At 40.7% G+C, this 25,886-nt stretch overlaps 1 protein-coding gene across 1 annotated transcript in view; it reads left to right on the top strand.

The window, feature by feature from the left end:
- LOC111141588 (docking protein 5) overlaps positions 1 to 25,886 on the top strand; it is a 154,805-nt gene that overhangs the window by 47,600 nt on the left and 81,319 nt on the right. Inside the window, exon 2 of the mRNA XM_022494253.1 lies at positions 20,971 to 21,078. Within this exon, the coding sequence (XP_022349961.1) occupies positions 20,971 to 21,078 (108 nt within the window). The remainder of the gene's footprint in view (positions 1 to 20,970; positions 21,079 to 25,886) is intronic.

Below are 25,886 nucleotides of genomic sequence, written 5' to 3'. Positions count from 1 at the left end.
TTTAGCATCCTTGCCTGAAGAGACCATTTTGATAGATTCAGAGTAGCCTCTGACTTCTTGACAACTGCATAGTCATCTCTGGCATTTGTGTTTTGTTCACCAGTGCTCTCATGATGGGTATTCTAGTTGTTTCTAGTCTTTTCTAGTACGAATAGTGCTATGGGAACACTCTTACACACCCGTTATTTCACTCATATGAGACTACAAGGGTAAGCTCAATTTCTGGAATTACTGGGTCAAAGGATATGTACATTTTGGGGGAAGAGCTTGCCAAATTGCCTTCATGGAAGTTGATGGAACTGCAGTTCCATCTGTTATGAAGACCCCGAGGAAACATATCTGTCTGGATCTAGTATAAAAAATGGTTGCGATCTCCTTGGTGATTGGCTTGTTTTCATCTTATGGAGCACTGACTCATAATTCATCAAGTTTGTATTGTGTTGCACCATTATTGAGTACATGGGATGGTATTAGATTTTTACGTTGGTGTTTTACTTTTGCTTATCTCATGGTATTGCAAAAGCATTACTTTGGATCTTCAAATTCTCATTCAGATGAGTACGAGTCAACTTCCATTCTGACTTTGGACCTCAGAGCTCCGAAACTGCCATAGAGCCTGCCTTCTGGGCCAGGGAAGCTTTCCATTTTGGGTGAGTTTGAGTACCATCCACTACAGATAGAACATCTAGGGATAAACTGATGTTATAAGAGAAAGGAATTACCAACTTGGCTTCATTTCATAATGAACCAGAATGGGAATGCCTTTCCAAGGTCTTGGAATATTCAACAGCTTCCTACATGGCTTCCCTTTGGTCTAGAATTCAAGGAAGATGAAAGTTGAATCCTTGCCTCCACATAGCACTGGTGGAGACAGAGTCTTGGGGAAATTGGTTCCAATTACTTTTTCGTGGAAAAGCTCTCGTTTTCTTCATACTCTTTGTAAAGACAAAGGCATTTCTAACAAAACTTTGTAGAGACAGGTTTCTAAGAAAGCGAAAAGAAGGAATTTGTGTGAAAGCTACTGGCTCTGCTCACAATCTTATTTATTTTTTACGCATTCATTTATTTCCTCATTCCATTTGGGAACTTTTTTGTTGTGTGCTCGCCATGGTCCAGCCGTCAGAGTGATGGAGAAAGCAGGCACTGCCCTGCACAGAACTTATAGTCTAGAAGAGAGAATGAAAAATTACCATTCAGTATCATTTTTTTATGATGATGGAAAGTCAGAGTGCTCTGGGAGGATCTAGGGGAGGACTCTGACAATTTATTTCCTCAGCAATTATGGAGTCCCTTCGATGTGGCCAGCATTGTGCTGGAGCAGAGGATGAACCAGTTAAGAGTATAAACCAACACCTCCTGCTAATGGAGGTTGCACTCTCATAAGAGTGTCTATCACTTACGAAAGGTCTATTACTTTCCAGGCATTGTTCCAAGGTGCTTTAAATGTCGTAACTCATTGAATCCTCTCAAAAGCCCATTGAGGTAGGCATATTACAGTTACCCCATGAAGCCCAGAGAGGTTGATAACTCGCCCAAGGCCACACAGTGTGTGCATCGTGGAGTGAACATTGGAGCCTAGGAATCTGGTTTCTGAGGCTGTGCCCTGACTTCTGTTGGATGTGCTGCTTTGTGTGGTCTGTGTGGATATTGGCCTGGAGGTGACAAGGGAGGCTTTAGTGAAGGCTTCCGAGAGGAAGTAACAGGACAAAGGAAAGGTAGGATGTGATGTGGGAAGATTTTTCTCTGGGTGCAGGAAGGAAAGGGGGGTGGTTTTGGCAAAGAAAGGTACTGATGATGGGGGAGGCTGTCGGTGGGTAGGTGTCTGGCTTGGCAGGAAACTTCCATATCATGTGCACGCCTGAGCCTTCTGTGCCGGGATTGTGGCTCTTCTCAGCCTCTGTTGTGTTTCTTTTCCTACTGATTAATCCTTACCAGGCCACTTCTTCCTCTTGTTTTCCGTACTTGGGTGCCAGTGACTCTTCTCACCAGGCTGCAACTTGGGCGAGATGCCAGCGGGCTTGGCGACCTGCGGACTAGGTGGCACTGCCTCAGGCTTGGTCCGGACCTCCTGGTCCAGCACTAACTGCTGCCCCCTGACGTGGAAAATTCTTTGAAGTTTTGAGTATCTTGTCCTGGGACCACGGGCATGTCCCAGCTTGTTGGGATCTGTGTCAACCTGACCCCGAAGTAGTTCCAGCACATGAACAGCTGACTTTGATCCATTCGTCCTCTTGAATCTGGGATAAAGGCTGTACTTTTGAGAATACTTTTCTTTATCTAACATCATCTTTTTCTCAGCTTGGGCACTATTGCTATTTGGGGCCCGATAATTCTTGGTCGTAGGGGCCTATCCTGGGCACTGTAGGATGTTTAGCAGCACCCCTGGCCTCTACCCACGAGAGGCTGGTAACATCTTCCCAGGTGTGACAAGTAAATAATGTCTCCAGACATTGTCAAGGGTCCCCTGGTGGACAAACTTGTCCCCGGTTGAGAACCACGGATATAAACATACAGGACAATTGTTTATCATCTGCATTCTCTGTCATTCAATTATAGATATTTTTAACATGTTTATTTATCTGAGAGAGAGAGAGAAAAAATGAGCAGGGGGAGGGGCAGTGGGAAAGGAGGCAGCAGACTCCCTGCTGAGCAGGGAGCCTGACTCGGGGCTTGATTCCAGAACCCGGGGATCATGACAGACGCTTAACCCACTGAGCCCCCCAGGCACCCCTAGATATTTTTTTATAATCTAGGTGATATATAGTAAAAAGCCATTTCACGGAATTTTAATAATCATGGCTTTGAACATCTTTTTCTAACTTGTTATAATTAAATGCATATGAATGGTAATAATAAAATAATAAAAGACAATTAAGAAGTGAATATATAAAGAACAAAATAATAATAACATTAATTAAACACTTAGAAGTATACACAAACCTGTGCATAAAGTACTAGTATCACCATTTAAAAGCTGGAAACCCATAAGTTCCAAAGGGTAAGTTATTTGCTTGAAGTCAGACTGATGGTATTTTTATTAACCTTGATTAATGCCAAACTTCCTATTTTTAGAGCTTCAGTTGTATCTCTCTTAATATTGAATTATGATACAGCAACCAGTATTTTTTTATTTTTTGATCATTGTTTATTATTAGATGAGTCCACAATATGTTATTATTTTTTCTAAAGAAATATCAAAATTAAAAGATGAAACTTATATTTTGATTGACTTCTATAATTTTAGAGACAGTAAGTCCACAGATGCTGTTTTCAGCAAGTGTCTATGGACAGCACCTATATTATAACTTCTTTAATAATCATCTCATTCTTTTGACTGCTCTGATAACGGCTTAGCTACGTGTCACTTTATTGTCAAGAGTAACTTCAGTCCCTGAAGAGTGAATTCGAAAAGGAAATGGCCAGTGTGGCGGGACAAGCAGCTATAAAATAAAGACGGTTCTGAAGTGTGGCTTTTGTTCAGATGTTGGGGATTTGAGCTCAGTGCAGATCATAGTCTGGGAGGCAGACAGACCTGACTGCAAGTGTTGACTCCACATTATATTAGCTAATATGTTCCTGTGGCCACGGGCACATGGCTTCAGTCTCAGCTGTAGTGTTTTCACCCGTACAAAGGGAAAATTAATAGGCCCTCACTCACACAGCATGGGTGACACCTGGGTAATTCTTGTCCATCATGTAGTCGGTGCTCAGCGAAGGTTGATGAGGATGATGATGTGTTCCAGACACTGAATGTGCTGGCAGTGTTCCATACCACTCATCTGTAAACAAAACCAAACCAAAAGCAAAACCAAAAAAAAAAAAAAAAAAAAGCCCCAAACAAGCTAACCACCTTGCCAGTGCTGTCAATTTCACGTCTCTTCCCATCAAGAATAATATTTGCAAATATGTTTCTTTGTTGTAAATTGCCCGTGAAAATCTGTGACAGATTTCTCAGTGGCCACCTGGGTTTCCTACTCATGAATTCTTGGCTCAGAATTTTTTACAACATGACTGTTATTCTTCACCCTTCTGCCCTTTTCTGGCAACGTTTGTTCCTTGTGGGGCTTTTTTGGTTGCTTTTCTTTTCTTTTCTTTTGAAGAGTGCCTTTTCAACCGTGGAATTCATTTCTCTTCCTTTCTTGGAGAGTAACATTCTAATTTTCTGTACTGAGCCTTCTCATAGAATGACTTTTACTCAGTGTTGTCCCAAAAATGTGGAGGAGCGAGCCTTGTTGAAATGTTTCCTTCTGAAATCATTACAGTAAGTGCTCCAGAATGGAGCATTTTTAAATGAAAACCCCTATTTTTACATACGTATGTATGTATGTATTTATTTTTGCCATAGTGGGTAGATCTCTTTCCAGTTTGGTTAGAGCCTGTTTCTAATTATAGGAACATATTTGCTTTAGTATATAGGGAAATACAGTCATTTTGAGGTTCTGTGGTTTTAGAACAAAACCCTTGATTTTTGAAAACACTGACATGACAAAGAGCCACTGACATCTTCCTCCATGGCACAGAAAGTTAACATTTTGTGAAATGCACTTTTTAAGGAAAAGTGTGATTATATGATTGTTTCTTTGAAAAGACTGTCCCTCAATATCATTTTAATGTTTATATACTAAATAACCTGGACTTTTTTTTTTTTTTTTTTTCTCTTGCTTAAAGATGTTAAGGTTGGTGTGGAAATGTCAGATCCATTACGAAATTCTAGAAATCTCTTTTGAGTTCTGAGTGTGCCTTTTTTCCACTCGTTTATTTGCTCATTTATTTATTCACTCAGTCATTCAAAATAAAGCGATGAGAGCCTCATGCTTTCCTAGGTCCTGAGGATTCAAGGTAATTAAGATAAAATATAATTTTTTTTCTATATTCCATGTAAATAGTGGAAAAATTAACAAGGGAGATAATTTCAGATATTGATTTGAAGTTTGCGTGTGTGGGGGTGGAGAGTACTGTAGATTTGGGAGGTGGGAAGTTGCCTCTGCAGAGGTGACATCATGGTCAATTGTGAGTACATTGATGGTCTCAATTACTTCCACGACTTTCACTCTGAAACTTCGTTATCCCTGTCTGCCCTATTGGACCATGGGGGATGAAATATTAGCAAACTTAATACAGGCAGAGGCTTGATAAAAGCATTTTATTCAGAAGCTATAAAAAAACATTTACCTTCTGCGCTGGGGCAGGTGAATAGACATACCTTTTCATGTTCTCCTGTTAAGTACAACTAAGACCCTGGCCATTATATGTCAATCAAACCTGAGAACCTGAAAGGTGAAGAGAAGGTAGGCAAGGTAGGGAACTTAAGATGGGGGAACAACACAGTGTTGACTTTCCTGGGTTTTCTTTTTACCTCGTATATGCTAGACTTAAAGCTAAAGAAGTGAGTATGCCAGAAATGCCCATAGGTACAGACAAAAAAGGCACCCCCCCAAAAAAAAACCTTTTTTCCCCCCTCTAGCCAAAGGCCAGGAAATGAGGCACCCCAGCAATACAGAAAACTTTTGGAAAGTAACTACCCTGCATTAGCCAAACCCCATAGAATAGACTGTGGCCACTTTCTAACCCACGCCAGTGAAGGTGGAATAAGGATCCTAGAATTAAACCCTTGAGAGAATGTGTAGAAGAGTATAAACTTCTCCTATACCCTCTTAAGTGCTGTACCTGGGCACTGTGAATTAAGCTGACAAAAACAGGTGTATGGGAAAAAAGACATACAGATATCATTTATGCTTTTACATGCATGGGGACATCACAGAAAAGAATTAAAAATCCAAAGAAATGGTTAGGTTTGACATCTTATATACCATTTTAACAGAGGGTGATAAATTGGGGAGAAGTGACTAGACAAAGGACAAAGGGGATTTGAGTTGCCAGGGATGGTAAATTGTGGGAGGGTGATTAGGAAATGTATAGTATATTAGGGTTAGTAAGGTTTGATATACAGATTCATCGCAGTGCCATCTCTGGTCCTCCTGGCACAAGACGCAGAAACACCTAAAAATATAGGCTTATGTCACCTTTAAGGGCATATTTATGCCTTTCTCTTAGGCAGAAAGGGGTAGTACAGACAGCTTTTCCTGTGTCTGCTGTTTCTCAGTTGCCTTCGGCTCAAAATAATCTTATGCCGAAGTGACATGTTTTAGGGTAGTATATTGTGATCCCCTTCATCTGTAACAAGATGCTCTGTGAAGTGGTGTCTATGAAGGCCAAGTCAGGAGCCAGGACTTTCTTCCCCATTGGTTGATAATTAGTTCTCTCCATCGTGGTATCAGTAGAGACCTCATGGGGAGCCTGGACTTCTACAGTGAGGTCCTATCTCTTTCCCCACTGGGATGGTGTCAGAGGAGGCCTATGGGAGAGTCTGTACTTTGACTACTACCCAGTAGCAATGAGACCACTCCCAGTGCAGTGTGCATGAAGATCACATGAGGACTCAGAACTCTCATCCCAACTCAGGTCTAAGGAAGGGCCGCCTCTGGTTTCAACGATTCCAAGTTGGGAACCTGGATTTTCACTAATAGTAACAGGGAGGCACGTGCTGCCTCCTACCTCTTCCCGTGTTGGAGTGGGGTTGGAGGAAGCCAGCTAAAATAGACAGTTTAACGAAGATCCAGAAACTTGTAACACTCCATATGTCCACATTTGCATAACAAAATGTATTTGGTGTACCAAGAGAAGTCAGGAGACTTCAGGCAGTGGCTGTCAACACCGAGATGACAGGCATGCTAGATTTATGTGGCAAAGATGTTTAAGGAAGCGTGATAAAAATTCTCCCATGAGTAATTACCAACATGCTTGAAACACATGAAACAATTAGATTGTCTCAGTAAAGAAAGAGTTTCTTCCAAAAGAAATAAGATTGAAAGGAGAACCAAGTAGAAGTTTTAGAACAGAAAATATGATAATTAAATTAAAAAATTCAGTGGATGGGCTCCACAGCAGAATGGAGGCGATAGGGGAAAGACAGAACAATAGGAAACCCCCGATTTGAACAACAGAGAGAAAACGGACTGGAAAATTTCACAGAGTTTCAGGGACATGTGAGACCATAACAGAGGATCTAACATTCATACCATCCGAGCCTAGAAAGAAGGTGGAACTAGAAAAGTCCTGAAGAAAGAAAGTGTGACAGGAAGTAATGTGAGGAATTGCTTTGTCAGGTGCTGAAGTAGACAACCATCAACTTGGATTCTGACACCTACAAAGCGTCCTTCAGGAATGAAGGGGAAACAAGACATTCTCAGATGAAAGAGGGCTAGGAGAATTTGTCCCCAGCAGGTCACTCTGAAATAATTAAAGGAGTATTTCTAAATGGAAAGGAAAGGATAAAAGAAAGAAGAGTGAAACATCTGGGAGGAAGAAATAAGCCAATAAGCAAAAATATGGGTAAATACAATAGGCTTCTCCACCCCTCGTAAGTGTTCTAAATTATATTCTGTGATTAAAGCAAAGATTATAACACTGCTCTGGTGTAGTTCTCAATGTATGTAGACGGAATTTTTTAAAAAAGATAATCATAAGCCAGAGAAGTATAAGTACATAAAGGGTGATGAAGTTTATCCTAGAGAAATGAAGACTTCTCTTCACTCAAAAGTCTGTGTGTGAATGTTTATGGCAGCTTTGTTCATAAGAGCCAGAAACTTGAAATGACCTAGCTGGTCTTCAAATGAGTAAATGGCTAAAAGAACTATAGCATGTCAGTACCAGAGAGAATTAAAACCTGATGACTCTTCAGAGAAGTTTTCGGACTGGGAGAAGCCAAACCCAAAAGCACCTGAATGACTGAATTTATACAACATTCTTTTTTTTTTTTTTAAGATTTTATTTATTTGAGACAGAGAGAGAGTGAGAGAGACAGAATGAGTGGGGGAAGGGGCAGAGGGGAGTGAGAGAGAGAGAGAAGCAAACTCTCTGCTGAGCAAGGAGCCCAATGCAGGGCTCAATCCCAGGACCCTGGGATTATGATCTGAGCTGAAGGTAGATGCCTCACTGACTGAGCCACCCAGGTGCCCCAAATATAACATTATTACAGTGTAAAAATTAGAGAAATGGAGAACAGATTAGATGTCACCAGGGCTTGAGGAAGGGGTCATGCAGGAAGGAAGTAGGTATGGCCTTAAAAGAGCGACATGGAAGATTCCAGTCTTGTAGGAAATGTCAGCATCAGCATCCTGGCCTGGATATTGTACTGATATTTCTCAAGATGTTACCTTCATGGGAAACTGATTAAAAATACATAGGATTTCTCTGTAGTATTTGCTACCACTGCATATGATTCTACGATTATCTCCAAATGAAGGGATAGATTAAAAAATAAGAAGCATCTACATTGTCCTGCTTGTTCTCTGAGACTGCTGCTTGCTCCAGGAGAATAAGCTCCAGCTAACCTGTTGGAGAATCCACGACAATGTAAGACAGAGCTGAGTCACGCCTCGCACACTCAAGAAAATCTGTGACTTGGCTGCTCACGTGTGAGTGAGCCCATCTATGATGAAAAAATGAAGCCAGGTCAGATCATACGTCATATTCATGAGGAATGATTCATGGTTATTGTATTAGGCTACTAAGCTCTGTGGTGAGTTTTGTGCAACAGTAGTTAAGTGGCAGAGAAATTTCACCAAAGACCCAAAGGATAAAAGGAAGCAGCTATCTGAATGGTATGGGGAAAAAAGTTCTGGCAGGTTCTCTCATCCTTTGTCAGAATGGCATGTAACATTTTGGAGGCTGGTGTGTCATGTGTGAAACAGGAAGTGGTGGGAGATGAGGTCCCGCAAGTTGGCAGGGGTCCAATTGTGTAGGGCCTGGCTATGAAACTGGACCTTAGTCTTGGTGCTGTGGGTTTGGTGATCACTCAAAGACTGCTCTGGAAGTCACTTTGGAAGCCACAGTGAGATCATTTCTTTTTTAACTCCACCAAATACTTAGTTGAATACATACAACCAAATGACAGCATTCCACGAATGTCGTCTCTTGTTGTTATCACTGTGTGCTAGGCATTGTTCTAGGGTCAGGGAGACTTAATTATCTGTCTCTGTACACTGGAAAGTATGCTTTGTGGACTTTGCTTTGTGCACTGCCATTTCTTCTATGTTGGAATAGGGCCTACTGTGTAGTAGATGCTCAACAAATATTCACAAAATTAATGAGTAAATGAAGGGACCAACATGCGTGTTGTCCTTGTTTGCAGGCGGATCACCCCCTAACTGGGTGGGGTGAGTTACTGACTGCTCTGGAGGGCTCCCCAAGTAACGGAAGCACTTTAAATGCAGCCCTGTGGTGAAGATGGTATTATTAATTTATTTTATTTTATTTTTTTCTTTAAAGATTTTATTTATTTATTTGACAGACAGAGATCACAAGTAGGCAGAGAGGCAGGCAGAGAGAGAGAAAGGGAAGCAGGCTCCCCACTGAGCAGAGAGCCTGATGTGGGGCTCCATCCCAGGACCCTGGGATCATAACCTGAGCCGAAGGCAGAGGCTTTAACCCACTGAGCCACCCAGGTGCCCCTATTAATTCATTTTAAAATAGAAAAAAGTCTTGTATATACAGGCTCACGTAGACAATGTATATGTAACTGCCTCTTCATTATGTTTGATAATGTAATATTAATATAAACTTAGTTGTTTCATAGGCATGGCAGACTCCTTATATCCATCACCAAATTCTACAACATCTTTATAAACCCTGGTCTCCTTGCAGGCTTGCTCAGCTGCTGGGAATTCCATACTACTTGCCTGAGCTAAAAACCTTGGAATCATCCTTTGAGTCTCTCCTTCCTCTCCCTATGTGCAGTCCAGTCGCATCAGTGAATCTTGCTGGTTCTGCCTTCCAACAAGATGCAGATTCTGACTGCTTCTCACCCCTTCCTTGCTATCATCCTGGCCCCGGGACCCAATCTCTTCTTCAAGCCTTATTACAGTAGATCCTAAAGTTTCCCTCCTCCTGCCTTCAGACCCCTCCAGTTTGTTGACCATACTTCAGGTTATGTTACTTCCATTCAAAACGCTTCAGCTCACTTCTCATCTCATTCAGGAAAAAAGCCAATGTATGCTCATATGCAGGCACACACATCTTCCTGTCTTCTCGATGCCCTGTAAGCCCAGCAAAGACAGCGACTTCTCCCTGTTTTCTTAACAGCTGTGGCCCTGGTCAGTGCCTGACAGTGCCCCGCATGGGGTAGGTGCCCAGGAAATGTTTGTCTGATGAATTAATGATTGATATCAGCTCCCAGACATGCCCATACAGTAGCTAAGATTTTCTACTATCTTTTTTTTTTTTTAGGATAGTATGTGGATTTTTGTTTTTTGTTTTGTTTTTGTTTTTGTTTTTTTCCTAAAAGGCTAGTTAAAAATAGAAGCTAAATAAATGACTCTTACTGCCTGTGGCTTCTTGAGGTGGTTCTTTTGTTCCTCATCTTCCTCTCCATCTTCCTCACCCCTCAGCCCCTCTCACCCTGTCAATCTGGAGGACAGAGAGGAACCGGAGATGGAAGGAAAGGGGGCATAACTTTCCTCTCTCAGCGTTGGCTCTCCTGACACTGGCCAGCTTTGTACGGACAACCAGAGAGTTTCCCTTGGTGATGAGAACCGTTTGTGGCAGATAACTGATTCCATGAGAGTTTTTAACAGTTACGTATGACTTGTTTGATCATTGCTAAACTATGCGTGTCTGCATCTTTACAACTGAAGAACATAGAAAAGGGAGAAAGCCGCAAAATAAGGCTAGAACGGTAGGGAGGGGCTAGTTCTTGCAGGTTCTGGAATGTCTTAAGACTTTGGTTTTTACCCCAGAGGCAACGGGCAGCCACAGAAATGCTTTAAGCTACGGATTGATACCCTCAGATTAAGTTTTTAAAAGATCACCCCAGATTCCCTGTGGGAAACGGATTGAAATGCAACCAGAGGGAAGCAGGGCATCTCTGAACCTCAGGAGATGGTGACATGGGTCAGTGTGGCCATCCCCAGCGAAGCGCTAAGGACGTTCCCAGCTTAGCCAGAAGGAAAGTACACAGGACTTGGGTTGCTGGATTGTGTTAAAATATGATTATCCAAAGCTGGTAAAATCACAAAGAATGAACACGTTACACATCCCGCTTTAGCTCATTAGTTAAATGAAAGAACAAAGCAGAATATTATGAGTACTTCAAAGAGTAACCCAGGAGCCCACACATTTATGTGCAAAGTGAAATGAATGTTGGAAAGGAGGCAAAACCTTGCCTCGTTGGCAGTGGGGGAAGGAAGTGAGTTGAACCTCTGTTTCATGGGACAGAATTTGCCTCTTCATGGTCTAGAATTATGTTGCATTTCTATGAGCTATCTACAATTCAGATGCAGAATAGCACCCACAGAATCCGAAACACATAATCCTACAAGTGTATGTGTTAAGGAATGCAGTTTTCCATAAAAGCATGGATTTTTTCCCCAGTAATTGCATGTATGAGTGTGTGTGTGTGTGTGTGTGTGTGTGTGTGTATGTGTCTCTGTCTGAATGAGGGCTAGAGGGGAAGGGTCAAATATAGCCCACAATCTTAAGCAACAGGACTGAATAAAACTATACTGGACTTTGGGGGAAATTGGAGGGGGAGACAAACCATGAGAGACTGTGGACTTTGAGAAACAAACTGAGGGTTTTGGAGGAGAGGTGGGTGGGGGGGTTAGGTGAGCCTGGTGGTGGGTATTAAGGAGGGCATGTATTGCATGGAGCACAGGGTGTGGTGCATAAACGATGAATTCTGGAACACTGAAAAGAAATAAAGGGAAAAACAAAGGGATGCCAATTTCTACTCCAGTTTCTACTGGAATAGAAACAGGTTAAAAAGCAGGAAAAGCCTACTTATTAAACTCAATAATTTACTAATGGCATTTTCTATAGTATAAATATTATGTGACAATATCATTTTTAATAATAGCAATTTCCAGTTTACAGACATGCCACAATTAATTAAACCACCCCCGTGGAACATTGAGAGTATTTCCAGTTTTTATGTGGAAGAACCTTATTCCCATATGTTTGCATATTTCCTTAATTATTCCCTGAGGGGGGAAGTTCCTAGAAGTGATATCTCCAGGTCAAAGGGTAGGCGTAATTCTGCCTCTAGAAAGTTTGTGCTAATTTACCTCACCATCAGCAAATAGCTAATTTATTGCCTGTGGATGCTTATTAAGGCTTTTTAATCCTCTTTGTACAAGTTTTATTTTATGATTAATTATCCTGTTCTTGCTGTCTTTTTCTTTTTTCTTTTTTTTTTTTTTTTTTTTTGCTGTCTTTTTCTTTGCAGTGAATTTAAAATGTACCTTGCTACCCACTGTGCAATCTTCTCTAAATTAGCATTCCTTTCCTTACAAGTAAAGGTATAGGTAAATGATAGGCATGGGATCATGTTGTTTACTCATTAACATTTTTTTCCCCTTCATGAAATACATAATTCTGAACCGGCTCATTATTTTAGGGAGTGGCTTGGTCACAGCCTACAAGTTACCATTCCAGGGTGCAGAAGAAATCCTTGTATACGCTTCATCTATCATGTTCTGAAATCCCACAAAGATAGTCGTTTGTAGAACTGGAAAGTTGTAACCACCCTTGGTTTCAGAGATCTCCAGGCCAAAGCTCTCACAGTGTGGAAGGAGAATTTTGCAGACCCTGGCAGACAGGACAGAGTGGGGGTTATCTGCTGGGCTCCTTCCTGCCTCGTCTTTGGATTGCATGGTTGGGCAGTATTCTCTGTGGCCGTTGGGCCATCCTTAGCTACTGGCATTTGCTCCGTCTCGGAGTGATGGAGGAGCCTGAGACTGTAGTGGGCAGCTGGTCCCTTGGGTCATGCACCCAAGCCGAGGGGCGGGCGCTCCTGGTGAAGGGGTGGGTCAGCCCCAGCTCGGTGACTGCATGTGCCTGCGGGGAGCCAGCCAGTCAGGGTGTTTCTCAGCAGCAGCCATAACTAATTGAGAATAAGAGGTTGAAGTTTAGCAAGGCAAGGAAGGCCAAGAAAAAAGGAGGTACTCCTAATGTAGTTAGAGATACTTTTGCCTGTTTGGGTTTCTGGACTTTGTCACTTAAAGAGAGAAATTTAAAAAATTTTAAAATTTGTGAACATTTTTTAAAATTTTAAATTGTGAAATTTTTTTAAAAGCAAACACTTCATATAAATTGGTAGGATACCTTCGAGTCCTAGCCTGGGATGTTAAGACCCCAGTTGCAGACATACTCCCTTAAAAACCATCCCTGGAGGGATGCCTGGGTGGCTCATTGGTTAAGCAGCTGCCTTTTGGCTCAGATCATGATCCTGGAGTCCTAGGATCCAGCCCCGCATCGGGCTCCCTGCTCAGCGGGAAGCCTGCTTCTCCCTCTCCCACTTCTCCTGCTTGTGTTCCCTCGCTTGCTGTCTCTCTCTCTCTCTCTCTGCCAATAAATAAATAAAATCTTTTTTTTAAAAATTAAAAAAGTAAAAAGAAATAAAATAAAAACCATCACTGGAGATGAACACTTGGTGCCAGAGACATTACCAATGCAAATGTCACTCTGAAATAGCTAAGCTATAAAGTCGTTGTCCAGATGAAAGAGCATATGGTTACAACGAAATGTCTCTTTTTAGATTGGGATAAGCTTGAAAATAAACTTCGTACAGACCGTTCGGCCCTTGGCATAAGTGTGTGCCTCTCTAGGAGTCCCAGCTTTTCTGGGAAACTGCTGGGGTAATGGTTCGCTTGTTCTTCAGAGCAGGGCAAACCAAAGGTGAAATCCTGGCTTTTTTCCTGCTACCTTCATGCCCTGAAGTAATACTTAGGGAGTAACCTTCCTGAGTCTGTGTCCTTATGCAGTGGGCACAGTGGGGCACCTGCTTCCCAGGGCTGGAGGGGTGGGGGTTAACTGAAAGAAGAGAACGCACAAAAAGGGCTCTGCACTCTGCAGTGGGAAGGTTCTGCGGGTGCTACGTGTTGATATTAAGATCCTGGATGAGAAGTGCATTTGGTTTGTTTTGGAGAGGAGGTAAGAATAATGTTAGGCCGTGAGCAGGGAGGTTAATTTAGCAGTGTGTGGCTGAGGGTGTATCTTCACAGTTGCAGAGAAGGCTTTCAGAAGAGCCCACCTGATTAGAGAGAGGGGATGTTGGCAAAATGGAAAATCTACCTTTTCTCCCAGAGTGCACCTTGACTTCACAAAAAAAGATAATGATCAAAAGCTAACTATATCTGAAGGCTAAGAGGGGATGCTATGTTGGTGCATGGCAGAGCTCTCTTCAGGACAGTATCCGAATTGATTGCCAAGGGGTAAATCCCAGACAGTGGACAGGACTCAGAAGGGTGGTGGAAGACATAGAAAAAGCATCATGTCCACATGAATAATATAATTTTATCTAAGTAAAATTTGGGCTTGTGGGGAGATGGAGAGTATTTAGGGATTCTCACCTGGGCTGGGTTCCCTCCTCATTTTCTCTTGAGGGACAAAAGGATTTTTAGCTTCATGAAAAAGTCACTTGAGCTTCAACAGTTGAGAAATACGGCCACAGACCAGAGGTTGGCAAGCAGCATGGCCTGCTTCCTGATTTTTTTTTTAATAAAGTTTTATTGGAAGAGAACCACACCATTCATTTCTACTTACTCTCTGGCTACCTTTTGCTACAACTGTGGAGTTCAGTAGCTCCAACAAAGACCTATGATCATCAAAGACTGAAACATTTACCCTCTGGCCCTTTATGGAAAGTTTGTTGCCACTTGTAATGGACCATCGAGACCTAAGTGGTCACATCTTACATAGGCTTTCTGATTTTTTCATCAGTATACATGGAGGTGTATATAATTTCCAATTAAAAGAAATTTTGAGACCAAAATTTGCTTTCTGTCACCTTTATGACTGTCCATACGTTCTCCGGAAGCTTTATTTGGGCCTCTGTTGTTCAACCATTGTCGCGAACTGCTAATAAAATTGGGAACTCAAAACAAATTCTTACTTGTTTCGTCTGCTTTGTTGGCCCTGAGAGTCTTGGTGAATTTACCAGACTGTTCTTTGTTAGGAGAAGAAGCTAGTAAAAGTGTCAGTGATTTGAAACCAGAGCTAAGCAATTATTAAGGGTATCCAATTTTCAAGAAAGACAATGGAGAAAACAGTACAAATCATATGGGGTTTGGTGACAATTTAAGGCTGAAAATAGATGTAATAAGGCCACTACCAATAACTAGCAAGTGCACACTGAAGGAAATTGTCATGTAACTGCTAAATCTGGTGTCTCTCCACCCAGGTTGTCAGAGCTGTGTGATGTGCTTATCTTTTTAGCTTCAGCAGTGGCTCACACAGATTAACTTGTCCAAATCCGGGACTTTGAAGATATTCACAAAGCCTCATATTTTTCAAATGTGCAGTCTCCAGTCGGCGTACACTTGTCTCTAGGAGTGGTTCTACTTGTTCCGCCCGGGGACCCTTGGCAGTGTCTGGAGATAATTCTGGTTGTCAGCTGGGTAGGAGGAGTGCGCTGCTGGCCTTCAGTTGGCAAAGGCCCGAGATGCTACTAAACTTCCCGCAATGTGCAGGACACGCCACCCCCATCACTCTACGAAAAAAATAACTTGCCTGAAATATCACTAGTCCTGAGATTGTAGAACCTTGATGCGCGGGAGGTGAGCTATTTCAAGATGAAATGTATTCGACCATCAAATTCTCTAACAGTATTTTTATCATTAGAATCATCTATTCTTTATGTTTAGCGAGAACTACACTTAGCTGTTATCCTTGGGATAAAAATTTCCTCTTTTAAATAGAAAAAAAATTTAGTTCCATCAATTGACAGAAAAGCATTAGCTAAAAAGTGCTACAGATGGTAAGTCAATGTAGTATATAAAATACGAAGGAGATGGTTGAATGAATTAATTTTAAGGAGATGAAAAAAAAAAACTGCTGTAAACTCTTGAGTGGGATTGTTCTCGAATTGTCATCTTTTTAACAAGGTCTGTTACTCCAGCGAGTCCCACGTGACCATGTTCAGGGAGTCCTGTTTCATTCCCATGGAAGCGTACTGAGATATTTAGGGTAAGATTTTAATCCTCAGGTACTCGGTGGCTCTCCGAGAATTCTTAGGACAGAGAGTGTCCAAAGGTGAAGTTGTGAGTTCCTTGGAGCTCAACAGATTTATTTCTGCTTCTTTATCTCTCTTCAGCTCATGACAGCATCTCACACTGCTTGACTTCAAAGGCCTCTGTGTGCCCCTTGAGGGACAGCACACAACTCAGAGGCCCTCCTTGTGGAGCATTTGTTGGTGAACTCTTTGTTGGCAGTCCCAAGTGGGAAGCACTGTGTTTTGTGCATCTTTATGAATATTTATGGCCCGGGTTTGCAAATTACAAATAAAACACCTGGGGAACGTGTTAAAGAGCAAATTTGTCTGGCCCCACCCCAGGAGGTTCTGAGTCAGTAGACCTTGGCTAATCTCTAGGAATCTACATAATTAACAATTATCTTGAGTGATGCTGGACCAGCACTGAGAATCACTGATGCGTGATGTCTGGCAGAATGAGGAATGGCCTTGAGGGCACGATGGCTCCCAACTTTTGCATTATTTTTGTACCATGTGTTTGTATGTTACAGACATCCTAAGCTGCCTTTTCATAAGCCAGATTTTGGTTTTTCCTTCTTTTCTGATGAACCAACATGACGTAATCTATTCCACCGTGATTTCCCTGCCAGTAGGTGCATGTGAATTTATATAATAGTATTTTTGCAGTTGTTTGTAACATTGCACTTTTGCCCTTACTACTTAATAAAACAGAAGAAAAACGAAAAATGAAAAAGATCCCCCAAGCCCACTACAGATGGATCAAAGGTGGGCATTATTGGGCGTGCTGAATTCGAGGAGCCTTTAGCTTGCATTCAGCAGCCTTTGGACATAAGCCAGGAAGAGACTGGTTTGATTATGGAGAAAATGAACAAGTATAAAAGGAAGTTAGAAATGGTATCATTCAAGAGTGATTCTGAAAGTTGAGGCATAATTAGGAAATGTAAATCATCTTCCAAAGTGAACATAATGTTTTGCTACAGTGGATATATTTTTGCGTACCTTTAGCATGCTCAATTTCTGAAACATTTTCTGGAGCATGCACAAGAGAAAGGGGTGGCCAGTAGCACAATGACAGCCTATTTTCTGCACTCCTTATGGGAACAGGGTGACGGTTACTCCTGCTGTAATTACAGTCCTCTGGCGGTGATCAAATTTTCAGGGAGACAGTTGTCTCCTCCATTATTCAGACATGGCGTGAGATGTTGGTAAGACTTCTTTGTGTCAGCCACAGGACTGGAAATGTTAATTTTCATGGTGGGTTCACTATCCTGAGAATGAGTTTATGTTTGAACTTTTATCAGTGGCTCTCACAACTTGGCTTCTTAAAGTTCCTTAGTCTACTGTTTAATTAGACTGTGGTCTGACAGCAACAGGAGGAGGACTGGTATAGAACAGTTATTAAATTAGGCTGTAATTCTAAGATTTTGCTTAATTATGTCTACAACTCTCCATGTAAATATTTTAAGTATTTTATTTTGAAATAGTTGTAGATTTATATTCAGTTGTAAGAAATACTATGCAAATCCTGTACCCTTTACCCAGTTTCCGTGCTGATAACGTCTTCAAAACTAGAATGCAACATCATAACCAAGATATCGACATTAATACAGTCAAGACACAGGATAGTTCTCTTGCTGCAAGGATTTGTCTTGGTCCCCTTTTGTTGATATATCCGCTTCCCATCCCTAACCCCCGACAATCACAGATCTGTTCTCCATTTCTGTAATGTTGTCATTTCACGAATGCTATAAATGGGGTCATATAGTATGTATCCTTTTAGGTTTGGCTTTCCCCTCCATCCCATTCAGCATAATTATCTGAAAACTCATTCAAACTGTTGCAGTATTGATAGTTCAGTTGTTTTTGTAGCTAAGTAGTATTCCATGATACGGATGTACCACCTTAGTCCACTGAAGAACATGTGAGTGTTTCCAGTTTTGTGTTGATCCAGATCAAGGTGCTGTGAATGTTTATGTTCAGATTGTGTGTGTGTGTGTATGTGTGTGTGTGGGGGGATGTTCACATTTCTCTGGGATAGATACCTAAGAAAGCAACTGTGGGTCATATGTTGCTTGTTTAGTTTTTAAAGAAACTGCCCAGCTGTGTTTTAGAGTTCCTGTACCATTCTACATTCTGACCAGCAAAGTGTAAGAGACCCAGTTTCTCTGCATCCTTTTCAGCATTTGGTGGTGGTATTATTTTTTTTTTCAGCCAATCTGATAGATATGTAGTAATATTTCCTTGCAATTTTAATTTACATTTACCTGGTGGCTAATAATGTTGAACATTTTTTCTGTGCTTCTTCTTCATCTGTGCATCCTCTTTGGTGAAATGTGTGTTCATTTTTTTTGTTTGTTTGGTTTTTTCTTCCTTCCATTTTGTCATTGGTTTGTTTGACCCTTTATGTTTAGTATTAGGAGTTCTTTATGTATCCAGATACTAATCCTTTGTCAGATTCATGGTTTGCAGTCATTTCTCCCCAGTCTGTAACTTGTCTTTTCATCCTCCTAATAGGGTTTTTCACAAAACAAAAAGTTTAAGTTTTGAGAAGGTACAGTTTGGCAAGTTTCTCTTTTATGGATTATGCTTTTGGTGTGAAGCCTAAGAATTCTGTGTCCAGACCATGATCCCAAACATGGTCTTTTTTTTTTTTTTTCTTCCCTAAAGTCATATAGTTTTGTTTTATATTTAAGTCTATTTTGAATTTAAAATGAATATTTTAGGTGAAGGTGTTTGTTTGTTATGCTTTTTTGTTTATTTGGCTTTTTCCCTACAGATATTCAATTATTCCAGTGCCATTTGTTTGAAAGGTTACCCTTTCTCTGTTGAATTACTTTTCTGTTTCCATCTCCGTGCTTTTATATATCTTGTAAGTTCAATAACTATGTGAGATGAAAGCCAATAAAATCGATTTTAATTGTACTGTTTTACTGGTACCTCTGGATATTTAAGAAATAATAGTTCTCTTTCATTTAGTTTACAGTATCAATTTTTGTTAAAACAAAAATAAAAAACCCTCTCTTTCTCATGTCATTAGAAATTCCTTCTGAAATTTATTTCAAGTGATATACCTGTGGTATCCTATAGAAAGGTTAACATACGTATTATTGGTGTAGTATAATTTCCTATGTGTATTGTGTGTACTATTCGTACTAATACATTTTTAATACAATGACTACCTATATTATCGTACAGATGCGTACATCTATATTGTATTATATATATTTGTACCACATACTTACTTGTGTAATAGAAGTACTGTCATTAACTTGGTCCTTCCTTATTATTGAGGCTTTAGTAGTTTCTATTTATTATTATTTAAATAATAATAATAGAATTATACATTCAAAAGGATGAGGCATATGTCTTACCCTCTGTATTCAGAGCAAAACTTCAACGTGGAGTGGAGTTCATGTTCATTTTACCACCCCAAACAAAATGATTAATGAATGTTTAGTTTACTGAGTGAAAAGAGAAAAAACAGAATCTGTTCAGCATTGCAGACAAGTAGTAGCAAATCTGAATTCCTCATCCACCTGCCAGTTACTAATAAAGTTGTAGAAGGCATTTTAAATTGAGTATGGTTTGAATGGCCAAATGTTTTATGTGGACTTTTTGTTTCTTCTTAGTAGCTCAGAGGTTCTTAAGCTTTATAGTGCATAAAATTTATTTATGGATTGACTATACAAAGCCACATAAACATGGTACTTAGAAGGTGATTTAAGGATTAGGGAGATAATTGTGATTGGATACTTACGCACATGTCTGCACTTGAATTCAGAATTCCTCTGTCAATTTTGGGCTGCATGTGGGCTTTTTCATTAGGATAAATTCTTTTTCTCTTCATATTTGTTGTCAAGTGGCCGTTAGAGGTCGCCAGCAGAATATAAGAGTGCCACTCAGATCTCTGCTATCAGTGAATATTATCATTAATGTACATCCTTATTAAATTTTGGGTTAAACCATCTCATTTTATTTTGTTTATGGAGAACATTGTTTTTCATTTACTCACTAGCTCTTTGCACTTTCCTCTCTTTGGTATGATTAATATTTTAGTGTCTAATTTAGTCTATATTGGTTATTCCAATCAAGGTAGCTTTGGTTGCTGGGATCAGAACTCCATTCAGCCTCACTCAGTTAAGAGTTATGTTGATGGTAATGGGTTGCAAGGGACACAAATGATTTCTAAGAAAACCGGAAGAAGTCAGCAACAGAAAGATTACAAAGAACTAGAATGTCTCTTCTGCCTGGAGGAGAAGTTGTCTAGTTCTTTGTACCAGGTTCCACTGCCTAACTATTAGGCACATGGTTCAATATGGTCGCCAACCTCTGTTTATAACCTACTAGGGTTGACCTCTCAAATCAGCCTGTGCCTCAGTAATCTGAGTATCTGGGTGGGGCGTTCTGAGGGAGAATCTGGTTGGTGTTGATCAGTCTTTAGCTAGTCTAGTGTCTGGTCCAACTATCCAACCTCAGTTATGAGGGATGTCATATGACACATAGGGGCCGTCTCTTTCTAGGGCTGACAATGAAGTCTTCAGCATATATTGGGCCCATGGTTTCCATATTTAATTGCATTTGAAATAAGAGCGTGTACCATGAATGCCTATATTATTTGTGCTAATATGGGCTTTTTGTCTCTGGGACATTTTCTGAAATGTTGCTACTGATACTGTTATTGAAATGTTAAGAAATTTGCCTTCAAATATTCATTTTGATTGGATTCCAGTTCTTGAATGACATAATATGCCTGTTGTGGAAACAATTTGAGGGTTTTAAAATTTTATTTTCCCAAGATAGCCTCAGGCTTATGGATTATGAACACTTTACAGGTGAAAACCTCAAAAAGAAAATGTTTATATGCAAATGCCAGTAATATCTGACTCGGTGATGCTGAACTCTGTCTTTGTATTTCTTCCCAGATATATCAGCGATGCTGGCTAGTATTCAAGAAAGCTTCAAGCAAAGGTCCAAAAAGACTGGAGAAATTTTCTGATGAACGTGCTGCATATTTTAGGTGTTATCATAAGGTAAAACTTGATTGTTGTGGCTTTCTAGAGATCTGTTCACAAATAGGTAACCCGAGTTCATTGAATCTGAAAACTTGTCTAGATCATTTACCAGAAGTACAAATAATACTTTGTCCAAGGACAAAACATCTCTAAATTACTATTTGTTAATTGTTTAAGATAATGGACCACTGTAAAGTTACTCTTCTAAATTCCTACTATTTGTTGTTGTTTTTCCAATGTGTAGTGTAGAATTCACCATGTTCTTTTTGAATTTTTAATTTGTGTAGTAAACCCAACTCCACCTTTGAATCCCCCTCACAGTAAAGATTAAGTCTCCATGTATTAAGCACATCTAGTGCCTGAAACAGATTAGATCCTCATTTAGTGCTTGAAATGTGGGGTGAGCATGAGGGGAAGAACCTAGAAAACAGATGAATGGTGAAGGAGCAGGAAGTTCTGCTCATTAGTTTTTTTTTTTTTAAGCTTGATGACTAAATTTCATTCAGTCTTGCAGTTTGAACAATGGTCGTCAGCTTTCCTTGCTAAAAATAGTAACTGTGTATTAAAATACATCCTCTGGGAGTAGAAAATGAGGGAAAATACAAGACATACTTGGATTTACAAATTAACTATGTCTTTCTCTCTACAGGGTGATGTTTTTCATGGCCCTTGTTAATGGGCAGCCTGTGTCTTTTCTCTTTTCATGAAAATTTATAAAAATGCATGGTTTATCCTCTTTTCCCCCCAAGGTGCTGTTTTCCATTTTGGGAAAACACTACCCTTGTCTATGGAGGAATTATGTTTACTTTTAGGACAGAACATTTTAATTGTTTCAGTTTTCAGTCTTGAGATTCTGATCCTTATTTGATGAGATTTTGTCAGGAGTGGGGCTACCTGCCGTTTAAAATTTTATGTGAAACCAGTAGATTCCTTAGCACAGAAATTTGGCTAGGTGATGGAAAGTGAATAATCTTTCCTTTTTATGCAAATTCTCCACAGGTGGCAACTTTACGACTTCTTATTAAGGGGCTGTTGTTGACACCTTGATTTATCCAATAATGAAAAGCAGTAGGGCAAGCTGTATTCCTTTGCAATTTAGAGAAATAAAGCATATGCCATGCTTTATAGGCACATCTGTACATACATAAGGGGGAAAAAAAGCAGTAAGCAAGACTTCTGAGATAAGTAGGGAAGGGAGTTAAGAATTATATCTTCCATGTGAACTCTTTCCCCACCATCTCATAATGAAGTTTCATATTCCAAGGTCAGCTTCCTTCCCAGCCTACCATTAACGTAAGGGAGAAGGAACCAAAGGAAACCTCTTTAGGAGTCTAGAATTTCCTCCATCATTTCTCTTCCCTGTGCTACGCATTTACACTATTCAGATAAGGGTGTTTGTCCTCAGGCAAGAGTTGTTGGGTTGCAAATCTATTACATAGGAGCCATGATCCAGGAAGCCAGTGAGAGCACACCATTGAACCCTTGCAAATAATCTTGAGGCAGTCTCAGTATTTCTGTAACACCTGAAACTCCTGGTGTCCAGACATTTTGGACCAGGTGTATTATGTCCCAGTTATCCCACATGTACCCAGTATCTTTGCTAATAATAAAGTGGTGAACAATGATATGGGAATGGCTTGCTTCATATTTACTTGAGAGGCCTTGCCTTATAAGGGAGCTCAGAATGTCCCAGGGGTATTTGGATTATCTCTAGGACAAAAGGAGAGCCTTCTCCAGGTTTCTGTTCCTTAAATGATCTCCATTCCTTCCCTCCACCTCTCAGGTCCATCAAATCCTGGGGACCAGATTTCCTACTAATTGACTGTTTTCTTAATTGTTCTTTATTTCCTTCTCATTATAATTAACAAGGTCATCTAAAGGCTTCATCTCCTAGGTGGCCAGAAGTTGTGGTTCCGCATCAGCTCTCTCTTGAGAACCTCAGCAGGCTGTAACTTTACAGTTCACCATCTGCTACCACATGATGGCATTTTGTGTCACCCCAAAATTCATGTGTTGAAACCCAACCCCCAGTGGGATGACATTTGGAGATGGGGCCTTTGGGAGGTGGTCAGGGCGTGAGGGTGGAGTCGTCATGACTGGAATTAGTGCTCTTATAGGAGAGAGCCCAGGGAACTCCCTCCTTCCTTCTTCCACATGAGGACATAGCCATCTGTGAACCAGGAAATGGGGCCTCACCAAACACTGAATTTGCCAGTGCCTCTGCCCTGGGCTTCCCCAGCTCCAGAACTGTGAGAAACAAATTTCTGTTGTTTATAAGCCATCCAATCTGTGGTAATTTATTACAACAGCTCCAATGGACTAAGACACCATTATACCCTTGACTTGTCTAGTCATTGTGTGTGACCGCTAATGTTGATCAGTCCTTTCTCATTTTGGTAGAGTTCCAAGTAGAGCACAGAAATCCCTGATTCCTCACAATCCTCTATAGCGAATACAGAAAAATAAAGAAATAGGCTGTGCTTTGTTTACAGACCTTTCCATACCTATGAGGAGAAAAAAGATAAGTGAGGAATACTTTATAGGAACCCCCCAAATCCAGTCCGCCAGCAAGTGGTCTTGGCTCTGTGTTCAACATGAAGAGAGGCTCCAGACACTCTTACAACCTCTTTTGCTCCCACTGTGGTCCAAGCCACTGGGCTGCCTGATGGCTGGCCCTCCGCAGTGTATTTAAAACACTCATATCACATCATGGTCCTCCATGTAAAACCCTCAGCAAAGTCCTTTTTGTAACAGCCTACACGGTCACATGATTTGACCCCTTGTCCCCCGTTTTACCTTGTCTGCTCAGTCCTCCCATCCTGCTTTACTCTGCTCCAGGCATCCTGGGCTCTTTGCTTTCCTGAGAGCATCGTGTGTGTGGTGTTTTCCTTTTCTGGAATGCTCTCCCCACAAATATCCACGTAGCTCATTTTCCTGTGGTGTTCAGGTCGTTGCTCAAATTTCTCCTCTAAGAGAGGCTGTTCCTTGATCTTTTGTTTAAAATAGAATCCTTGGGGCGCCTGGGTGGCTCAGTGGGTTAAGCCGCTGCCTTCGGCTCAGGTCATGATCCCAGGTCCTGGGTTCAAGCCCCACATCGGGCTTCCTGCTCAACAGGGAGCCTGCTTCCTCCTCTCTCTCTGCCTGGCTCTCTGCCTACTTGTGATTTCTCTCTGTCAAATAAATAAATAAAATCTTTAAAAAAAATAAAAAATAAAAAATAAAATAGAATCCTTTGGCACACACCCTCCTATTCTGTTTTTCTCTTCAGCACTTATCCCTACATGTATATTTGTTTGGCTGTTTCTTACTGTCCTCCCTACACGACCACCATAAAATAAGGTCTAGAAGAGCAGATTTTGTGGGTGTTTGTTTGGTGGGGGAGTGGGGGAGAGGCATGGCTCACTATATAGACATATTTTAAACTATTGGTTAAAAAGCAATGAATGTTATCAATAGATGAGATAGAGTACATGCAAATGGCTTTGTGTCATATTTTTATTTAGCTTACCAAAAGAAGTCTGTACTTGAGACACCTGAAGCCAGGAAAAGGAATACTTGGTTTGAGGGATATGGGGTAGATGGTGATGGGGGCAGAAAAAGCCAGGGTTGGGAAGTTTTGGGAGGACAGACTCAAAAGTAAAACCAAAGTGGATTGTAATGATCCCCTCTGAATGTGAACCAAGGTAAGGGAAGATTGAGGACAAACTTGTCCTACTTCAGACTTCTACCTGCTGGTTTTGGAATTTAATATGTAAATCTTTGGGGACTGTGGTAAGCCACAGTCTCTTTCATCTATAATAATCATTAACCAAAGTTCAAAGCATTAGAATGGAAGAATTATCTACATTAAGCCTCCAAACCCTTGATGAGTTCCTGTAGCCATTCATCCTCCTTACTCTCTCAGATCTGATACATTTAGTATTAATCTCTTGGGGCATATAAAAAGCCAGAATAACTCTGCAATATGCATTTTTTATCTAAATGCTGTGAAATTTATGAATCTTGATAATAAAATACTGAGGTTATAAGTAACATGCTGTGACCAGATTTCAGAATTTATTTGCCTATAAATAAAGCAATTTCTGAAAGAAATGAGGAGCTGTCCATTATGCTATTTGATCCGTACAGAGCTGGTGTGGCATATGTAGCCACAATCCTCCTGGAGGAAAACTGTAGCATTTATGAGACCATAGTGCCTCTTTCATTTCATTCTTCAAGATATTATTAAGAAAAAAAAAATGCTGTGATGCCTGGGTGGCTCAGTCTATTAAGTGTCTGTCTTCGGCTCAGGTCATGGTCCCAGCGTCCTGGGATGGAGTCCCAGGGCTCCTTGCTCAGCGGGGAGCCTGCTTCTCCCTCTGCCCCTCCCCCTGCTTGTGCTCTCTCTTGCGCGCGCACGCGGGCGCATTCTCTCAAATAAATAAAATCTTAAAAAAAAAAAACTTTAAGAAAAATGATACTTTTTTGCATATCCGATTTCTATTAGAAGTTATAAAACAGGAAATTGACTGCAGAATTTTAAAATTTGGTGCCTTCCTCACTGAAAATGTAGCTAAGGAGGAGCTCATGAAAAAAATTAGAAAATAAATACATAAATAATGCACATACAGAGCAATTCATTTTTCATTTCTTTACCTCTTCTGTGACATTACCCTCAAGCACCACAGCTGTCAAAGATGGCTGTGAAATTGATTAACTGTAATTGCAACAATATTAATACTCCAGTGACTTTAAATATGCTTTCCGACCTTCTTGTTAAAGGCAAGTTCACTGTTTTCATTCAGGAAATCAAAGTTGCTCAACCCAACCAGAAAAGGTTGAGCGTT

This window comes from Enhydra lutris, unplaced genomic scaffold, assembly GCF_002288905.1.
Source record: "Enhydra lutris kenyoni isolate GAN:26980312 unplaced genomic scaffold, ASM228890v2 scaffoldscaffold6, whole genome shotgun sequence".
Lineage (NCBI taxonomy): Eukaryota > Metazoa > Chordata > Mammalia > Carnivora > Mustelidae > Enhydra > Enhydra lutris.
The sequence above is the reverse complement of the archived record's forward strand: the minus strand, read 5'-3'. Positions and strand labels throughout refer to the sequence as shown.